Below are 20,942 nucleotides of genomic sequence, written 5' to 3'. Positions count from 1 at the left end.
TATATATATATATATATATATATATATATATATATATATATATATATATATATATATATATATATATATATATATATATATATATATACATATATGTATATATAGTTCACATATTTTTCTATGTAAAATTTTTCAGGGTAATTTTGGAGTACTAGTTTAAAAACTCAAGCTGAATGCAAAGAAGAGTTCATGCGGTAAATTTTTAGATTATTATATTGATTGCATACAAAATAAAATAAAAAATTGAACTGTTTAAAAGCGCGCATTGTCGTTCCAAAGTTATCTCCGATTATTTCAGCGGTGCATTCCATCCACTTCAAAAATGTCGTCTAGACAATCAATAACAAACAGCAGTGTCTCCTCTCTACTGTTGTCACTAAAGTACTACCAGTCAAGGTCCAGGTGTTTCCTCCCTAATATTCCTAAATTAATTGTTTTATTTTAAGTCTCAAACCGTTTAAGACCGAGAGTCGGTGCTTCGTGCTTTGTTGTTCTTTTCAAACAAAACATTGAGATAGTGTTGGGTTTCTCTTGCTTGCTGAGTTCAGATTCAACCATGAAATTTAAAAGGCCAGACGGCAGACCTTAACCCGGATCACGTCAAAACGGTGTTGTGATGTGATTGTTGATGAACGCGGCTGACTGAACCGAGCGAGTTCAACGTTTTGCCAAGGATTTATGAGAGCAAACAGATCCACACTGCATATATATGGCACAGTATGAATCAGCTATATTCAGAAGTTGTTTTCTGTATGCCGGATGTTAACGCCTGTTTCTTCATGTGATATAAAAACGTAAATGAATGACACTCACAGGCCATTTATTACTTTAATATGCAGTCATATAAAGTCACTATATCCTGTATACATATTTATTGCACTCCAAAGAGATCACTTATATTGTTTTGGAAGTGCACCTGTGGTTCAATATGTGACGAGGACGGACCGTCCGATGCGTCAAGATATGACGAGGCGTCCATTACGTGCATACTCTGTTTGTGTGCGCGTGCATGCACGTGCTAGCATGTGTTAATGTGTGCTTGCCATTTGATTGATATTAAAACAAAAGCTCCACAATATGAATCTTACTCATTTGCCCACTTACTTTGTAATAAAAACGTGATAATGTTAAATAAGCCTGTGCTCTTGTCTTTCTTTTTATGTATTTTCTTGCGACCTGCAACTGTAGCATGTCGAATAATAATAATAATAATAATCTTAAAGATAATTATTGTCTGCTTTTACATTTTGAAAGTCTGGTTCAAATCCAGGAAAAACAATATGTTGTGCGTGAACAGGAGAATCACGTTTGCTGGCATATTTCCAAAAGAAGGCTGCATGAAAAATAAAGAGTCGAAATGACCAATTTAAGCAGCAGAAGGGAAGCAAAATGGCTCCAAATGAGGATAAAACATCAGCTTTTAGCTCCTCTCGAGCAGTTTTAATTCGGATCAAGGAGAAGATATTGTGCTCTTTAAAACAGTCCCCCGAAAACATGACACCAAGTCTGTCATGAAAGTTTGCACAGGAGTTATTTCGTGCTTCCATTTCAGGTGTCCATAGAGTCACACATGTAAGCGAGAGCTTCACATTACATCATCACAAAAGAGAAAGCATCTTAGCACTAAGGCTATATGATTCATATCTGGTCTGCAGATGATGCTTGACTGTTTTGTAATCCTTATGTATGACCATGTGCAGCTAAATTCAAAGTGGGAGCTGAAACCAAGCAGCGAACAGCTGCGTAGATAAAGGAGTAGGGGTGTTGCCGCAGTTCACCAAAGATTCAATTAATGTTAACTATGACATTCTCCTTCCTGATTACAATAGTCAGAACCAGTGCTTAACATAAACTCAAGTTTTAACTTATTTATTAAAAAATTTTTTATTTTTAAAAATGCAAAAAAACCCTGCAAATTGAAAAAAAAAAAAAAATATATATATATATATATATATATATATATATATATATATATATATATATAGCATGCAAAGCTCGACAGTCCAACGAAGAGATGATTATAAAATACAGTAACACATAAGTGTCTAATACCTCTTCGTGTTGCTACCAAAAGCATAATCATATGAAAAGATGCATTTCTTTTATTGAAAGCACTTAATCTCATCCAAATAGCAAGGATTCCAACAAATAACGAGTAATTGTAATACCTCTACAAAAAAAAAGCAAAAAAAAAAAAAATAGCCCGAAAAGTCTAACTTAATATTCCTTTATAGTTCTTCATCATTACAGTGATAAAATATAATAACGCCGACTCAGCAGAATTTATTTGCCAAACAAGGTTCGGATCAAACACTTTCCCCTTTTGCTTTCTCCATCCCACGCAACACGCGCGGTCAGTTCCTTCGGTGTCATATTTGGACCAGACTGTGTGTGCTGCAAGGCTCCACATGGGCCCACTCAAAAGGAATACCACGACTTCTTTATGCAAGTCCCATGTGTTAAGCAGATAGCGCAGCTGAAACACAATGTTTTGAACTAAAGAGCCCAGTGATCCCGTGGACTTCTGCACTAACTGGATTTGAGAGTTCTCTCTCCGAGATGAAAGTCTCTGGTTTCAGATAATCCAACTTCAAACGGTTTCCGTTACTCTGAGAGAACTGCAGCCTTCTAATAAAACTTTACTGATGATCAGGCCCGCTGTTCAAAAGTGTCCTGCGGCAATATGTTGTACTCATTTGTATATATCCAAGGTAATTTGGCCAGTGTTGATAATATTCATGATGTCATTAAATGCAAGTAATATCTTTGTTGACAACAGTTTTGAAGATATCCATTTTATGCGGAAGTCACTTTTATTATGATTCACCCCCGAAAAGGATGACAACACAAATATGGTTTCGGAAAAGGAACAGATCTACGTTGATGAAATTATAACAGAGTGAAAGTAACACGAAACTTTAGGTATGCTTTTTTGTTTTAGACCGTCCGCTTTTATTACGCGCCGTTAAACTGAACGCATAGAGACAGAAAGTGACACCGAATATGCCAATACATCAAAATCGATGTAAAAGCATTTCACCCAATTTTTCAAACAGTATTCAAACATATGCAGCGTTAAGGTTTCCTTTGTTGTGTGTCATTAACGGAAAAAGTCTCACTGTTACAAATATCTACACATATATGCGGATATTTCGAAGGCGGAGGAGAGGCAAAAACATAAAATAAAATAAAGGAAGAAACCCGTTAGAGGATTTGAAGTCAGATCATGCTGCTGTCAGACCAGCACATCCTCATCTTCCGCCAAAAGACGCGCCTGTCTAACGGCTCCGATTGCTGCAAAGAGAGTCACTTGCGGCGTGGCATAAATTGTTTTATGCTTGCACGGTTTTAGGTTGGATCTGTGCAGCTCTGTGGGGCTGTTTCCTGTAACTGTGAAGTCTTAGTACAATGGCGCATTCCAAGAGACACGCTCATTCACGGTGCTGAATGAAAATGACTTTGGATTCCAGACTGTCTCTTCCAAGTGGCGCTAAAGCCAAAAAAAAAAAAAAAAAAAGGTGGGGGCCAAGAAAATGACAAATCGGAATAAACACTGACACAGAAAACATGTTGACTGCTTTTTTTTTTTGCGGGATCTTGGATCCCTATCACGTTTGATTGATTTTCTTGTGACCTTGCAATAATCACAAAATTGTTAGCTGTTAAGCATAACGCCTTAAGTTATGGTCCGCATAAGGCCTGACCCCATGCACGACAAGAAGTTATTTACCTGTGCGAAATAAAAAATACAAATAAAAATAAAAGGCTGAAAAATGACGAAAAGATGACGCTTCTAGTGTGGAAAATCTTACTAAAATCTTGCCGTAATAGGTAGAAATGAACGTAATTATTTGATAAGAGAATCAAAAACCAAGTGTGACAAAGCAAAACAAAAAAACAAAAAAGAATAAAAATGACATTTATCAAAAAACAAACGTGAGTCTCTAAGCGAAACACATCTGTTTGTCTCCTGATGTTGCATGTAGTTATTCGTCTTCTATTAATATGTAATGACAGAGAGTATTTCATTTTCTATTTGAACTCTTCCGAATGAAAATTTGAGTTTGGCAAACAAACGTTTAGAGCAATCTTGAAAACAACACAAATGCAATTCAATTAAAAATAATAATAATAATAATAATAATAATAATAATAATAATAATAACGATCCCCTCAAAACAGCTGCAAAGTGAGTCCAATATCAATGCGTTTGCTTCATCGTGAAGCGACAGCACGTACACACAAAAGCCCCTAACCGACAGACGCAACACAATCTAAAAAAGTTTACCCCTGCTTGTTTACAGCCCATTCTCCTTGTGAGAGCCTCAGAAGCTTTTTACAGCCCCGCCACAAACTAACAGCAAAGAAACAAAACTTCCCTGTCCAAGGTATAGCTGCCCCAGTTCATTTACAATGCCATTTGCGGGGGGGGAAACCTGGAGGTGCCTATAGGGGGGCAATTCAGTGGAAATTGTGCCCTTGATGAAGACGAACTGACGTAATCAAGGCAGTTTCTTGTTGCCGAGTCAGGAAGCCAACCCCAACAACATGAAACTACCTAAACCACGCTTCAGCTTCGTGCAAATATCCATTGAAAGGAGACAGCGGTGCAAAAGGCAACAAGATGATGAGCGACAACCAGCACAATGAGGGAAAAGGGCAAGTATAAACTCAGCAGATACACTATTTCACACATTGCTTGTTTACTTTTTCAGTCGATTGCATGGTTCGTTTGGGAACAAATAATTATCATTTTTTTTCTTCCAAAGATAAAAAGCTAACCCTGCAGCATCACAGGAGAGGAAATTGGTCCAAACTAACAGCTACATTCAAGATTCAGCAGCATAATGCAAAATAAAAACAAAAATAAAAAAAATCCAACAGCCAGTTTTGCTATTTTAAAAAAGGAAAGTTATAACACCAATCAACAGCATGCTTACTGGATTTTTTTTACGCAAGACAACTTCATATAAACAACAGTGACATGATCAAGCATGCACAGTGCGTGCCACACGAGCTGTCAGGCAAGCCCCGCTGACAGCTGTGGCACAGCCTCCAAATCAGGAAACAAAATCATCCATCCTACCTTTCCTTGCCTCCTCGCATCCACACAGGTGCGCTCCTATTGTTCCGATGCGTATCACTCCTGCACCCGCAGCCTTTCTCCTTGTGCCTTTATCCTCCATGTTTCTTATCTTCCAGCAGTTACGAAGCTCAATTACCCCCCCCCCCCCCAATCCCACCCCATCCCCGCCTGCAGTGGAGGCGGCGGCGGTGGTTCCTGCTGCTCCCTGCAGCCCACGCAGCACCCCGGCTGGCTTGCTGCACTTTGCACGGGGCTCTTTGCCGTGTGGATTAGTCCTCCTCCGCACACATACACACACACACACACACACACACACACACACACGCACACACACACCTTTAAACGCATCTTTTACTGCTGCGGCACATTATATTTGCAGATCATAAAATCCACCCCCAACGCTTTCCAGGGCGAACCTGACATTAGAATTTTATGACCTTGACTTACTGTGGTCACCTGGATAATATTTAAATCAACGTTATGGTCTCTCAATTCTATTAAAACTGCCATGATCTCCTTCCTCCCATCCGCAGCGTCTTCCCCTCCCTCACGTTTTCAAACCCAGTGTGCCAGGGGAAGGACAAAGTTGGTGGTACTTCTCCATTTTATCCTCCTCCTTTTTTATTAGTTTGGAACCGTTTAGCATGACAGAGCTTAATGTCACCTTGTGCATGCACGTTACACAGCACGAAATTCCCACAGACACCAAAACGAAGAAGAAGCAGCAGCAGTACACAAGTGACAAAACACGAACAGCTCAGCGGTGTCAAAGTGTCACTGTAAATTTATAATCTGGCCGACGCCGCCTCAATAGTCACAAAACAATTGCACCTCAATCTTCCAATTCTCTCTCTCGCTCTCTCTCTCTCTCTCTGCAAGTTGCAGCTTTTCTATTCACATTAGAAGGCACCCTTAATGTGTGTGTTTGTGTGCACATGAAAAGAAAACCGATAAAAGCATTACAAAATGACGCATGCATGTCTATTTGCAACACAAACGGTCCCCTGTGGTGTATGCGTGAGTACGTCTGAAGCTGACAGAGTCTTCAGGAATAGTTGTAAACTGCACTCTGCTCCCTTTCCCGGCTCTCCCTGTTGAGCTTCTTGAGCTTCATGCGTCTGTTTTGGAACCAGATCTTGACCTGTCTGTCGGTCAGGTTGATACTGCGGCTGATCTCCAGGCGGCGCTCCCGAGACAGATACATGTTGAACAAGAACTCCTTCTCCAGCTCCAGGGTCTGGTGCTTTGTGTAGGGACACCGCTTCTTCCTTCCACTTTTGGCTTTTAACCAGCTTCCCGTTGTCTTTTCCGCGGATAAATCATCTATCGGAATGGGACAAACACAACAGTGAAAGGATGAAAGCAGTAATAAAACAAACAAACAAACAAACAAACAAAAAATCAATCAATAAAAAAAGCAGTGGATAAATCCCGACAGACATGACTGGGAAGAGAACCAACCAGCACGCACCCGTTTCCTGTATCACATCCAGAACTCCTTAAATGACTTTACAGTGATCAGGATGTCAAAGCAGCTTTTACCTGGATGTGGACGCTTCCCTTTCCACTTTAACAAATGAGGTACACCGCACGTTTTGCCTACGACCCACCAGACTAGCTACAAATTGCTTTTTGCGTGATGTACAACTGTAATTAGATCAAATCAAACCACCCCAAGAAGCAACTATTGTCTTTGTTGCACCTCAGACTCCCATAAAATTTTATTGCCGTTCGCACTCAAGAGCCAAAAGATTTTTTTAAGAGGTTAAATTCAAAGCGAAAGAAGTTCCTTGTTGCAAAGGAAGACGTTTATGATAAAAAAAAAGGCATATAAAAAAGGAAAATAAATATCAAAAAAAAAAAAAGGACAGAGGGGGGTGTCTGTGGGGGTGACAGGAAGACCTTTATCTCATATTTACTCAGCAAAATTCCACAAAAAAGCACTTATTCACATTTTATAGTTAAAAATTAAAAAGGGAGCTGAAAGAAAGAAAGGACAATAAAAAAGAAAGAAGAAAAGGAAGGAAGGAAACATACCAACCAAACAAATAAATAACTACTGCACGATGAATGACTTTTTTGATTAACTTCACAGAGTCAGGGGAGTAACGCCTCTGTTATCCACAAACGCACCCAGTGGCAGCAGTGATTAGTCTAATGTGAATTCTCAGCGTGAGGCCCACATTTAATAATTTCCAAATCATTTAATTTTGTATGGGAGTACAAAACGTACAAAGACACAGACTCACTCACACACACGCCACCCGTATCCCCCAAACCACTCCCCATTACAGACAGACAGACAAGACACACATACATCCACGCGCGCGCGCACACACACACACACACACACACACACACATAACTGTGACATTCTGGAAATAGATTAAGAGAATTACCAGTTACAATGTTCTGCATTTATGTAAAAGACCAGCTATTCATATATATATATATATATATATATATATATGTGTGTGTGTGTGTGTGTGTGGGTGTGGGTGTGTGTGGGAGTGGGGGGGTGTTATTTGCTTCATGTCAATTGCTTAATTTTAAATTAATTACATATCATAGCTACTATCAGGGCCCTTTAAAAATTCAGTCAATATCTCAATGAGCTTTTTTTTTTTTTTGTTAGGTCGAACTCTCAGAATTTGACAGAATCGCTGTATTTGTATTTGTGGCTGAGTCAAACCTTTAAATAAATATGACAAGGAAGTCAGGACACACGGTTTTTCTTGCCTTAGTATTTAAACGAACATTAACCAAAACTAAAAGCATGAGCATAATAAATTATTATAAATAATTAGCGTAATAAACACTGACATTTTCAAAAGTAACACGTTGCTTCATGAATATAGTCACAATCTCCATGCAGGAAAAAAAAATACTTCTTATACAAGCCTTATATGGAAGCCTCGGAAATATGCTCTAATAAAGTTGATCTTTGTGGATAAATAATATTTCAAGCAGCATATTTGTAAAGTAAATGTTGTTGTTCTAAACTACGATTTAGAAGCAAAAAAAAAAAAACAGTCTAGCTTTGTGCTTTTTGTGCTTTTGTGTGACAGGCTTTGTGCGTTAGTACTAGCGTGCATCTGTGTAAGAGAGGAAGTGTGTTTATTTCGATGATAACTGCCCGTCTCACACACCCCCATTAATAGAAAGGTGTTAAATACCAGTGGCACCGTAACCCCTGAGAGACCGAGTTGAAGCATATGCTACATACGGAAACACAACATGCACTTCCACGAAGCCTCCATGCTTGGAATATTTTGGTGAGATTTTTCACGCACACACGTGAACATTCGATTTATATTATCACACCCGTTAGGTTAAGTGTACACACACACACACACACACACACACACACATATATATATATACATACATATATTTATGCACGTGTGTCCGGGAGGGGGAGTATACCTTTAATTTCCCCGTCCGAGTTATCTGAGCAGCTGTCACTCTTGGCCTTGTCTTCCTTCCTGCTCTCAACCTCATCTGTTTTAGGAGCCTCTCTGGCTACCTCCTGCGCGACTTTGCTGCAGCTCACTGTCGACTCTGCTGTTGTTTCAACAGATGACGCCAAGTGGGTCAGAGTAAAGCCGGAGGGAAGCTGCTGCTGCTGCTGCTCGTTGTGCTGTGGCCTCTCCCCGCCGTACACCTGGAAATAGCCGCCACTGGAGGAGGCTGCCGTCTGCTCAGGCCGCCGGCAGCTATTGTCTCCGAGCCGGATGTAAGTGGCCGACTCTGTTGTCTGTTTCCCCTTATTGCTGTCATCTTGATAGAGGCAACAAAACGCCTCCTCTTTGACGCTGCCCGCTGGAAACGAGCAGGGCTGTAAACACTGGTGGGCAACAGGTTGCTCGTCCCTGCTGCTTTTGGAGCCTGGTGTCCATGTGGCCAGCTGCGCTGACAGGTAGGGCGCATCCTGGAAGGCGCCGAGCGAGACGCTGCCTGGAGGACCCTCGTCCCTTTTGGAGAGTGAGGATGATCCAACCTTCCCAATGTTCCTCATCACTGAGTATCCGTACTCTGCAGCTGAATGAATGTACATTCCCGGGTTGCTGGAATAGCCCTCAGCCCTGTAGGAAGATGATCCTCCCATTAAGGAATCCATCAGGAAGTTACCGGGCGATATGTTATTCGGACATGTCATATTTGCATGTGACAACTCTTGAGGGGTGATCACTTGGTGTTTTCCGCCGCTCTGAACTGCGGGGTTCCGGCAGGAGAACAAGGACAGTAGGATGCTGACATCTTTTGGAAGGGGGTGCAAAAAAAAAAAAAAAAATATATATATATCTGTAACACAATTATGGATGCTCGGAGACATGTCATGTGAGCTTCAGACCAATAGCGGCGTGGAAGTGGCCTTGATGCTCCAGACTGGAGTGACGTCAGCGCGGTCAAGTTGGGAAAGCTGGTGGCTTTTGGTGGAACGTGAGCGCCACCTAGTGGCGGTTTTTCCGCATAGACTGGGAGGCCCTCAGCAGGAAGAACAAAGGACAGACTGCTGTTGCTGTGGCTGCGGCAGGGATTTCTTTAAGACACTCAAGATTTGGTTTGTAAACATTTAAGTCTGCGGGTCTTAAGGTGGTTAAAGGAAGCTTTGTTTATTCGTCGTGTGATTTAGCAAAACCCTTGCGACAGTGACGTTGAGGTGAGATGGATTTGAGAATATTTTCGTTCAGTTCTCTTTTTCCCTTTCAGTTTTCTTTGTTATTCCCAAAAAGAGAAAAAAAAAACATAGCAAGCTTTAGCTTAGTATTTAACATTTACTGAAATATAAATCTGTAATAAAAAAAACATCAACTAATTCAAAGCAATCAGCAAATATACAATGTTAATGATCGTTTTTGCAGATGTGTACCAGAATTCGTTCAGATGTTACATATTACTGTTTTTGTTTTAGTCATCTGCAAGATTCTTAACTAAAATAAGTAAGTCATATCGTTATTTACCTGATTGTGGGATCTTTTTTTTAATTTTCATCAACGTAACATTTATTCTGGAAAACTACTTCTATCTGTTTGGTGTAAAAGAAAATGAAATGTGAAATGATGTTGAGCAAGTTGCTTCCTTTGTTTGTGTTTTAGTCTCCAAGGAAGCATCTTCCGGGGTAATAAATAGGAAAATCAGCCGGCAATAGTTGCAAAATTATGGCTTGGTTATTATTTTAAATCCACAATGGTGTGTTGCTGACTTAAAATAAAATGTTTTGACTCTTTATTTTTCAGGAGAGCATGTGTGTTAATTAAACTTTTCCATAATTCATCCTGCATATAATATATATATATATATATATATATATATATATATATATATATATATATATATATATATATATATATATATTCCAATGAACTTTTAAAATGTGTTGGTTGACACGATGAGCACCGACAGCAAAGCAAAACAACAACAACAGTTTCTAACTATGTTTCACTTTTAATAAAGCTGGGAGAATTATTTAACAGAGTAAAGTGGTCTTTGTGATATTTGTACTTTAAGGAAATAACTCTCTCTCTTTTTTAAAAAATTATGTTTGGGTCTTATAAGTGTGTGACGGAAAGTAAGATGTGCCATTTTCCATAGGAAGTGTGTAGTTAAAAGCATCAGTTCATTTGATATTGAGTGACAAGGGTGTGAAGTCGGGGGGTTTTTATGTCCTGTTTTTGTTTTTGCTGCTCCAATTAGTGCTCCTCGGGACGTTTTACGCCGCATAAATACACGGTGGAAAGAACGGCACCACTTTAATTATAAAGAGAAATCCAGAGTTTATTTTCTATTTATATAAAAAAAAAAGCAAAAAAAAAAAAAAGCATTAATTTAATTTGTTATTTTATTTAGCCCAACAGTTCGCCTCTAAGTGTTTGTACTTTAAATATTCAGTTTTACACGAGGAAAATCCCCAAGAACAGGGCCACGACAACGTGGTTGATGCGTTTTGGCTTTGAGGGAATTTGGGGAAGTATTTGGCTAACTTGTGTTTGCGTTACGTGACGTTTACATTACGCGGAACGGCTAACAAATGTGGATTTAAAGCAAACCTGCGTGGATCACGCTCGCCTGAAATCGTGCATTGCGGCGTCGGTGAATGTGCTCGTCGTTTGTTGTTTTGTTTTGGTATCGCTGCGTCCGAAGTGCATGAGTTAGTGTGCGTGCGCAGTTCAGAATCACCTTCAACGGCAAGGGCAGCATCATATGTTCATTTGAAACGGAGTCGCCCGTCTAACCTGAACATAAACATGCAGAGAAAAACTTTTTTTGGCAAGATAATAGTCCAAATAAGTTAATTTCGTCTTTGTGGTTCGCATTCCTCTACAGTCATGATGAAGAAAATGTGAAAGATTGACCTTACACCATAAAAGAAAAAAAAAGAGAAAAAAATGGCTTCAGAGTTTTGGCCATGCAGGATCCTCGTAGGTAAAAATGTTTCTGTAGACATTATTCAAAGAGGGAAGGATGGGGAGATCAGAAACTAAAGCTTGAAAAAAGCAATATTGACATTGACAATATCATCACTGCTTAATAACACTCAATCATCTGCCTTATATAAAAACAGATGAAGAATCTCACAGGGTGGCTATCTTATTACATGATACATTAGCCGACAGGCCACCATCTGCTTAGCACAAAAAGAAAAAAAAAATTACATACAGTCTTATTTTACACCTATGAGAAAATCACAGGCTTGCTCAAAACTTGAGTTTAGATTTTTATTTTTATTTTTTTAAGACATGTAAGCGATACGAGCAAAGGTGCCATGGTGGAATTTCACACAGCCTGCAAGAAAAAGAAAAGGTATTCATGATAGTACAGGACAAATTAGTCTCAGGGCGTCATGGAAACAGGTTTTTAATGAGGGTGAAAGAAACCAAAGAATTTGTGGAATTTTTATTGTTTGAATCACACATATTCCACGAGGCACACCTTATCGTCGCATAAGACAGAATATATATATTTATATATATATATGCAACAGAGACAGGTAACTGCATTACAGTGAAATTTGTGTCATCGAGTCTAAGTGAATCTGAAACACTGTGTTACTGTTTGCACTGAAGAGGGCTGTTCAAGTGTTTACATGGCTAACAGGGAAACGAACCAAAAACAAAAAAAGACATTTTCAGAAAAGGAACATGCTGTCATTGGCTATGTCTAAATTTGCTCCCACAACAACATGCTGATTGTTTCTCCGGGCCAAGTCCATGCATGAAAACGGGTCACGGCTGTTTCACCGAGACACATTTTGTTTCACCTAATTTTCTCCTTTGAAGAAGGAAAGGCGCTTTTCAGGAGAACTAACATATCTGGAATGAAGCGACAGCGCCTCGGCTTCACATGTGCATGTCTGCACATGCGCCTTTAAGCCTCCAAAAAAATCCCTTAAAACAGCCACACACCCATGTACACACTAAGTGAGAGAAAGGGAGTTGACTATGCTTGTATTTTACCTTGGTCTTTACACGTGTCTAAGCAAAATTATCGTCTGTTTGATCGCAAACCTGGCTGTTGTTATCATAATCCGAACAGGTAAGAGTGTTGAATGCTGCGTGGGTTCTCCTTTCTGCAGACCCACCAACCAGGAGCTGCAACGAGGCGACACAATCAATTTACTTCCTGGCAGCCACTTTGAAATATCTTTCCAGTTGGATGTGTGGGAGACTGCGCTTTGTTTTGCCTTTCATGCTGGTGTCCAACCCATGCGCAACTGCAAATTTATGGTTCCAGAATCATGTAAGAGCTTAATTAAACACCACCAACAAAAGTAGAGCAGTGCTGCAGATTTAACAGCAAAACACGAGGACAGGAAATACATACACGCACGCACAGACACGCTACCATTTCAAATGTGAAACCTTCTACTTATTTATTTTAATAAGGCTTATTTTGGTGGCGAGAATAAACGGCACCCCGCGATTGCATTTGAGAGAGGGAGCTGTTGCTGAAAGAGCAGGAGCTCGTTTTACAGCGAGGAGCTGTTTTATAGCCCAATAGAACAGGTTAGGTGCTGAGACACTGTAGTGTAAAACCATTGAATAGCCTATAACCCTTTGATTAGTATCTGCGGAGGAATAAGGAACTGGGATACTCCTATATTTACTTCAAAATAAAAGACAAACCGATTAAGAATTTATAATAAATTATTATGATTGGTAAATACTTAAATCAAATTAAATGCAAGGTAAGAAAAATGTCTTAAAATGTTTAAAGAATCCTACATCTTTGCAGACAAACACAGTAAAATAACAACATTCCTGACAAAAATGGGAGAATATTAAAAATCGAATTTTATCAAATGAGCTAAAACTGACGAACAGTTTAAATGACTTTTGCCCCCCATTTAATTTGATATAATTATTTCCAGCTGATATGTTTTGACCCCTCCAATCTAGACCAAAAAAAATTCCATCAAGGTAACTCTGGCAAACTTGTCATAGTTTACCTGAAAAAAAAAATAGTTTGCCTGTTTTTACCTAAATAAGTTCACCGGAAGTAAGTTGAAAATAAACACAGCGTATTTTTTATGTATTTTTTTTTAAATCTCCACGCGTTGTTTAGAAAGTTTATGCAACTTTGCTCACTTACTCTATCTCATGCTGAAGAAATCAGCGCTCTACTGTCCAACACGTTATGTTGTTTAAAGGTGAAACTTTGGTATAGTTATCGACCCCCTTCAAAAAATATACATATAAATATAATAAAATAAAAAAGACAGTATTATCATTTTAATAAAAGATAGCCCAGAATTATCTTTGAATTGTGTGCAATGGCTTCTGCGAGTTTTCATTTATATTTTTCTGAGCCGTTAGGAACAGTGTTCAGACCAACATTTTCATTCTTACTTTTGTGAATTAATTTATTTAGACAAACGTACATGATAGACATGAAATAACAAGTAATGGATATTTTAAAAAATACTGTGGTTATCTTCCATTGTTTTGTTCCCATGGGTCGCTGAAGATTATTTAGAAAATTACTATCCACGCTTGCACACAACAAAAAGGACCCACTCTTTGCTACCTTTTTTTTTTTTTTTTTTAAGTTACAGCTTCAACCTTTCACTGATTGTTACGCAGCCACGTTATACTATTTCCTTCTCCTTTCAAAGCCACAATTATTTAAAAATAAATAATTTTTAAAAAGTAAGTCGCCATTTTCCCTGCCAACTCCTCCGAAGTGCAGAAACCGGACTGGAACAGAGCAGGATCTCACTGCTAGAGTTAGGGTTTTCTTCTGTTACAGCACATCATCCGAGAGGACTTCTTTGTGGATAACAGTAGGCCACTACTGCTCTGATGTCACTTTCAGGCTCCCGTTCAGGAAAACGAACCAGCGCCGAGGCCAGAAAGAAGGGAATTCTGGCCCCCGTGTGGTTGATGGACAGCACTCGCAGAAGACCCCCGGAGCTCTGTGCTAGTGACGTTGGGTGTTGGGGAAATTTACAAATTACTCACGTCACCGTCCAGGGGCCAAGGTTGGTAGGTGTGGCGTAAGACGGGGGCGCATGTAGCCTTGATCTCTGTCTGTGCGCATCCTCTCTAGATTGAACGTCCCCAACCCCCCACTTTTTGCAGATACTGCCTCAAGACATGCAATTTTACTGTGATTATAATTAATTCAGGGTCACAGACTTTATGAAGGCGATCCAAAAAAAAAAAGAAAAAAGAAAGAAAGTCACGTGAATACAGAGTCTTTTTCCATCATCTTTGTTTTTCCAAATTAAAAGCATTAGACAAAAAACAAACTCGACCAAACTTCACCAACTCTATTCTAAATGATTGTCTTTGAAATTGTGAATGTGCACAAAATATCTGTGATACAAATAAATAATCACATAGTAATTTATTAACAGTCACATCATCACACACATACAACCCCTCAATTTGTGTGCGAACTGAGTACAAATCTGCACATTTAAAACCGCCTCATGCGTGAACACCTACGGGGTGTTTTTTTTTTTTTTTTACAGGGACAATAAAGTGTATTTACTGGATGTGTTAAAGCTGGCAAAGTTACCTGTTGTAGTTTAATGCGAAAGGTCAAAGTTGGTCCTGTGTACGCATTCCATTTTCTGTTCCCACTCACTCCCATTGGTCCGTTCCGCCGCTGCGACCATTTCCGGGCTCCTTGATTCCACTTTATTGCAGCGGGTTAAAGGTGAAGGCCTTGACATTATTGAAGTTCAAAGACTACATTTAATTATACATTGTGCTTAATGCACACGTGCAATCATCCTGCGCACATATGGTGTGCGCACCGTCACATTCGCAAGACACATGCGTCAATTCCGTCAACATAAGACACACTCTTACAAACACACAAACACACACACCGCTCTCACACGTTTGCTTTCTGCTGCCCACTTTTTTTTGTGTTTGCTTTCTTATTTTTCATTGCATATGTCACAGACCGAGTTCATCTCTAAAACCTCCATTTCTCACTGTTCTTGCTTAGGACATCTAGTCTTGCTTGTTTACTATTTAGTGCGGAAGTGAACGCCATTTCCCCAGAACAGACGGTGCAATTAAGAGAAAAAAATAGCCATTTAGTGCCTCTGTCTTTATGGCAGCGTCTAGACTACAAGAGTGGCGATTCCATTTAGTGTCTACTAAAAGAGGTTATCATTCCCTTCTTGGCCTTTCTGCTATGTAAGATCTAAGCTGTGGTTCGTTAAACGCGCGAGCAAACGCCTAAAGTGGGATTTTGACGTGGAAAAAAATTAGAAAATCTGCAAACAGGTCCCAAAATATTTGCTGATACTTGAGCTTTCAATCGTATCACTTCTGACGCTTGTATCCAAACGCACAAGCCATTAAGACGAATAAATTGTGCCAGGGTCTACATATTCAAATGTAACACAAGTTGCTATTTCCAAAAAGCATGCAAGTCACACAAGTAAAAAAAAAAAAAAAAAAAGCAGCGTTGTGCCAAAAAAAGACGAGTATGCAATGTAACAGCACAAATAGCACAAAGTCGTTCAGTTTTGCCTATAGGTTTCTGTTTATTTAGTTATTGTAGCGATACACAGGCCGACGATCCGCTCATCCTCTCTGCGATCCAAAGCACCAAAATGTCTGAAGCAAATAATTTAACAAGAGTCGCCATTAAAGCTATTCGTGTGGCATGGGCAAGTGTGCTGAAAAATAGCAGCAGGGATATGGAGAAAAGAAAAAAAAAAGACCCAACATATGCCTATTTACAGTCACGAATGCACATTGCATAGGCTATTCTGTATACATGAAGGTGGCCGGGGGGTGCGGGGGGCGTTTGAGGGGTGGAGGATGTAATACTTTCACAGATTGGATATCACATCTCTCAAGGAGGAAAAAAAAAAATAGCCTGGAAAAAAAAAAAAAAAAAAAATTCTGCCCACACTCTGGTCGACGATGAAATATTTTAGATATTGATATGCTATATACACTGACCAGAGGCTGGAGTAAGAGCTAAAAGTTGTCTGCTGATATTTTAACAAATATGTCGATACGAACAGTAGATTAAAGACAAACGGAGAGTCGTGATAAATAGGACATTTTCAAGACCAGCATATAAATGTTTATTCTAACGCAGGCCTTTTTGTCAGAGGGGGTAAAATCAGCTGGAAATTCATCGCCGCCCAGCAGGATAATAAGAAAATGGCGACATTTTCCCCCTCCCCTTATTGAAGGCCTATTTTCTTCCACTGTTCACTTTTTTTTTCACATTGCACTGTTGGTGATATGGGCTCCTCTTTGTGGAGGAAAAAAAAAAACGGTTATGCCCACGATTACCATTCATTCAATGAGATAAGGAGAAGGAGGAGGAGGAGGCCTCTATGCCACTGTCCTGTGACACTCTTTCTGCTCACAACAGGGGGTTTCCAGAGAAGTACTGCAAGCGATCTCTGCTCAGCTTCTTCTCTTTCATTCTTCTGTTCTGGAACCAGATTTTAACCTGGCGGTCGGTGAGGTTCAACATTCGGGAAAGCTGGAGCCTCTTCTCCTTGTTGATGTAAACGTTGAAGAAGAATTCCCGCTCCAGCTCTCGAATTTGAAACTTGGAATAGGGACACCGCTTCTTCCTTGTTCGAGGGACGCCTGGATGAAGAAGAAAATGATACGAAGTGTTATTATTTGAGCAGATCAAGTGGAGAGTAATGTCATATTTTATTTTTTTTTCGAAAGAAATAAAATTCAAAATAAAAAAAACAATAACGATAGAGTGGAGTGCTGAGGTGGCAATAGGCTCGCCAGGTGCTGAAAATCCTGAGTCAGTGGCATTAGCAATGATAACATTTCAAACCACATTCATGAAGTGAAGTAGCTGAGGCTATCAGATAAACCAGCCATAAAGAGTGCTAAATATCCAAAATAGTTCGGAGGGAATAATATCAACTTACAGCCTCGCTAAGTACGTGTTTATCTGTTACAAATACACAATAACAAAAAGTATTTTCGCCCTGCATTATGTGCGCCACATTCCTCTGGAGCTAAACGAAACAATTTGCACAATCTTTTGGCAGTGGATGCATTGCCTCTTGCCTGCAGCGGCCCCTGTGCAGACCCCAGTGGCCCTATCACTCCTTATCAAACAGGTGACCGGGGAAATACATTTCTTTTATTGTGCAGCGTGAGTGTGTGTGTGCTAGCGTGGAAAGTGGACAAATTTAAGTCTCACGCTTTAATCCACACCCTGAATGATCTAGTTACAAATTATAGTGAGCTTTAATTTTAGGTGATATCTAATCAATATATTTTCTGATAATGTCTTTTCTAAGGAAGTTATTTAGACCGCATATTAAGCATTTTAGCATCTTCACATGGCATATTTCAGATAGATAGATAGATAGATAGATAGATAGATAGATAGATAGATAGATAGATAGATAGATAGATAGATAGATAGATAGATAGATAGATAGATAGATAGATAGATAGATAGATAGATAGATAGATAGATAGATAGATAGATAGATAGATAGATAGATAGATAGATAGATCGTTTTGTGTTTAATGCTCTTTGCTGCATCTCTTTTTGCGCGCAAACCCTGTGCTAAAGATAATTCACCGGACGCCAAAAGCAATGTTCTGCCCAATTGGTTTTTACACACGACAGCCCCAACAAGAAAATCCCTTAAAAATGACCAACGCAAGTTCACGATCAAAGTTAACATTTGTCACAATAGCTCTCTCTTAAAAAATTTCACAGACTCTCACCATGGAAGCGTCTGTGTATAACATCCCCCACTTTTTCTTTTTTCAAAGCCCTTTTCCCATCGTAAAAATTCTTCCCGTTGCAAGAAAGAGCTTTGTAGGGTTATAATAAAATCCTTTGAATGCTTATAAAACTCCACATAAAATCTGACCGACAAAACACCGGTCTAGTCCCCTTAACCTTCCCCCCGTTTTACAGCTTCGGTTGTACCTACTCGAGTGGCTGCTCTTGCTGGCGTTTCCGTCCTTGGCTGTGGCGGAAGAAGAGGTGCAGGAGCCTGAATTCGTATGTTCCTCCTCATCGTCTGGGTCTTTCCCCGGCTCCGGGACTCCAGATATCGCGGCTGTGGCGTCCTGCTGCTGCTGCTGCTGCTGCTGTTGCTGTTGTTGCTGCTGCTGCTGCGAGTCGCTTTCCAGCTTCCCTCCCTCGCCCTTTTGTAAACAATTGTCTGACTGATTGTCCGTGCTGCTGCAGTATGCGGTCTCGAAAAAGCGGTCGAAGCCTTGTGGGAGGACGTTGTTTTTCCCCACGCCAGAGTAAAAGCCCGTGGAAGGGTGATTGGATCCCGGGTGGGCATGGTGGTGATGGTGGTGGCTGTACACGCTCTCGTTCTTCATGAGCATTTCTGTCATGGTGGATGGAGGAAGACAGTCTCTATGCACCAGATCCTCTCCCGAGTAGCACGACGCATAGTTGCTCCTGTGGTGCCATTTGCTGGCGGGGTCCAAGCCGTACGAAACTTCCCGCACCGGCTGCACTTGAGACAGATTCGTGGAGTAAGGGTAGCTGATTTGCCGCGAAGGGGCCTGCGGAAGAAACGAGGAGACGGCGGAAAACTCGGGGACGTAGTAGGTGCAGCTGGGGAGGTAGATGTTGGAAGCGCAGCCCGTCCTGTCCCCAAACTCGGATGTCCGGTCTTTGCGTGTCTGGGAGCAGAAGTTGCCCAGATTCACCGAGTTAAACATCTTTCGCTCTCTCGCTACTCGGCCACTATAGATAGATGTTTTGGATTCGAGCTGCAGCAGAAGGGGAAAAATTTGGGAAGGCGAGATGACGCGCAATCCGTCTAAGTCGCCCCGCAGACACGTGATCGAAAGTAGATATTGTCATATATCAATTTGGAAGAGTTGGATGTGTAGGAGTGGTTGGCTTTAGGTAGATCGAGGAGGTTCAAACAAATAATTTTCAAACGCCACAGGCGCACCGAGCAAACCAGTTACAGATTCTTGTTTGCTGGCTTATGACAATTAGTGAGATATGTGCTGCGTTTGTGTGTGTGTGGGGGTGGGGGTGGGTGCGCGCGCGTGTGTGTGGTGGGGTGTGTGAGTGTGTGTGTGTGTGTGTGTGTGTGTGTGTGTGTGTGTATGTGTATACTTATGGGCTAGTAGGCCAGCTGAAGAGCCAGGGCTTCTTAAAAAGCCAAAGCACAATTTCTAGAGTGCAATCAGGGACAGGCATTTGATAGTTTTTGAGGGATTTTAAAGGTAAGATTATTATTATTATTATTATTATTATTATTAGTAGTAGTAGTAGTAGTAGTAGTAGTTGTAGTAGTTGTAGTAGCAGTAGTAGCATTATATCAGACTTCTATCAGGATGTAGGTAAAATTTTATTCACGTATTTCATGGATGGTGCATCCGAACAGCACATTAAGCAGCCAATATCTGTCCTCACTCATTGCCCCACCGTTTCAAAAGTAGTAAATATCAAATTTGTTTCTTAATAAAATATACATGCTCGACTTCCTGTACCCGCCTCTGTTAACATGCTGCAGATCTTTCAAACATAGTTACAACATTTGATGGTATCGTTTTCTTAATAGTCGTCACAGGTGTCTGCTTCACACTTGGTTATGAAGGACTCGCCAGCCAGCTATATGAAATAACCCATCATATAAACTCACCGGGTATTGTATTTATGTTATTTCCACTCAGTCTGTAAATGAACGTGCATTTACTCCTCAGCGCAGAGGTGGTGGTGGTGTTGGTGGCGGTTCTTGTTGACTATAATTATATGCTGTGAAGTTAAACCGGCGGTGGGCCAATGAGCAATGCACCGCAAGAATGAGTAGACTGCGCAAGATAAAGAAATCGGACTGCTCTCATTATTCCCTTTGACTTTGGGTCTTAACAGAGTTAAAGGAGGCCAACTGTGCAAGCCAGCAGCCACACTGCGTCTCTGGGATTCTCGCAAAGGATAAAGTGCAAGTGGAGCCCCCTCTCCGAGCATGGACCGTGCATCTCTCTCCCCTCCTGATGCGTGATGTGTTCTAGTTGCACAAACACAAACTTTTAAATGTTGCGGGGTGGGGGAAGCACAAAGAAACAAATGACACTGGTGGATCTAGCGTAATGGCCAGCTGCAGAGACTGAGCATCGTGCTCGAAACGTTATTATTTAGAGATAAATTATTGTGCTCTTTATTAAACATTTTATGGGTGTTTTTTTTTTTTAATTATTATTTATAAGAAAAATAATCCGATTATGTACGTGATTACTTTCTGATAGGGTTCTCTACCACGACGCTTACTATAGAGAACCAGAAGGATTCGATCTTTTCCTTAATTTCTCACATATATGTTGACATTTATCAGTGGTTGACAGACGGACACACTTAAAACAAAACAACAACAAAAAAACACTCCCGTAAACTGAAAGGT

At 40.3% G+C, this 20,942-nt stretch overlaps 2 protein-coding genes across 2 annotated transcripts; both read right to left on the bottom strand.

Annotated features, from left to right (window-relative positions):
* Positions 1-5,679: 5,679 nt before the first annotated feature.
* Positions 5,680-10,386, bottom strand: LOC114155688 (homeobox protein Hox-C10a-like). The gene is made up of 2 exons (XM_028035737.1): positions 8,513-10,386; positions 5,680-6,409 (listed from the first exon to the last, which is right to left on the bottom strand). The coding sequence occupies exons 1-2, from the start codon at positions 9,420-9,422 to the stop codon at positions 6,132-6,134; spliced, it is 1,188 nt and encodes a 395-aa protein (XP_027891538.1). The 5' UTR covers positions 9,423-10,386; the 3' UTR covers positions 5,680-6,131.
* A 4,452-nt stretch (positions 10,387-14,838) lies between these two features.
* On the bottom strand, positions 14,839-19,504 carry hoxc11a (homeobox C11a). The gene is made up of 2 exons (XM_028035859.1): positions 18,498-19,504; positions 14,839-17,166 (listed from the first exon to the last, which is right to left on the bottom strand). The coding sequence occupies exons 1-2, from the start codon at positions 19,246-19,248 to the stop codon at positions 16,934-16,936; spliced, it is 984 nt and encodes a 327-aa protein (XP_027891660.1). The 5' UTR covers positions 19,249-19,504; the 3' UTR covers positions 14,839-16,933.
* Positions 19,505-20,942: the final 1,438 nt, after the last annotated feature.

The sequence above is a fragment of the Xiphophorus couchianus genome, chromosome 1, assembly GCF_001444195.1.
Source record: "Xiphophorus couchianus chromosome 1, X_couchianus-1.0, whole genome shotgun sequence".
In the NCBI taxonomy this organism is placed as follows: Eukaryota; Metazoa; Chordata; class Actinopteri; order Cyprinodontiformes; family Poeciliidae; genus Xiphophorus; species Xiphophorus couchianus.
The sequence above is the reverse complement of the archived record's forward strand: the minus strand, read 5'-3'. Positions and strand labels throughout refer to the sequence as shown.

Coding starts and splice junctions, on each gene's coding strand:
- LOC114155688 (XM_028035737.1), bottom strand. CDS start 9,422: ATGTCTCCGAGCATCCATAATTGTGTTACAGATATATATATATTTTTT. Junction 6,410..8,512: donor CTCGGACGGGGAAATTAAAG/GTATACTCCCCC, acceptor CCATTCCGATAG/ATGATTTATCCGCGGAAAAG.
- hoxc11a (XM_028035859.1), bottom strand. CDS start 19,248: ATGTTTAACTCGGTGAATCTGGGCAACTTCTGCTCCCAGACACGCAAA. Junction 17,167..18,497: donor CAGCAAGAGCAGCCACTCGA/GTAGGTACAACC, acceptor TTCTTCATCCAG/GCGTCCCTCGAACAAGGAAG.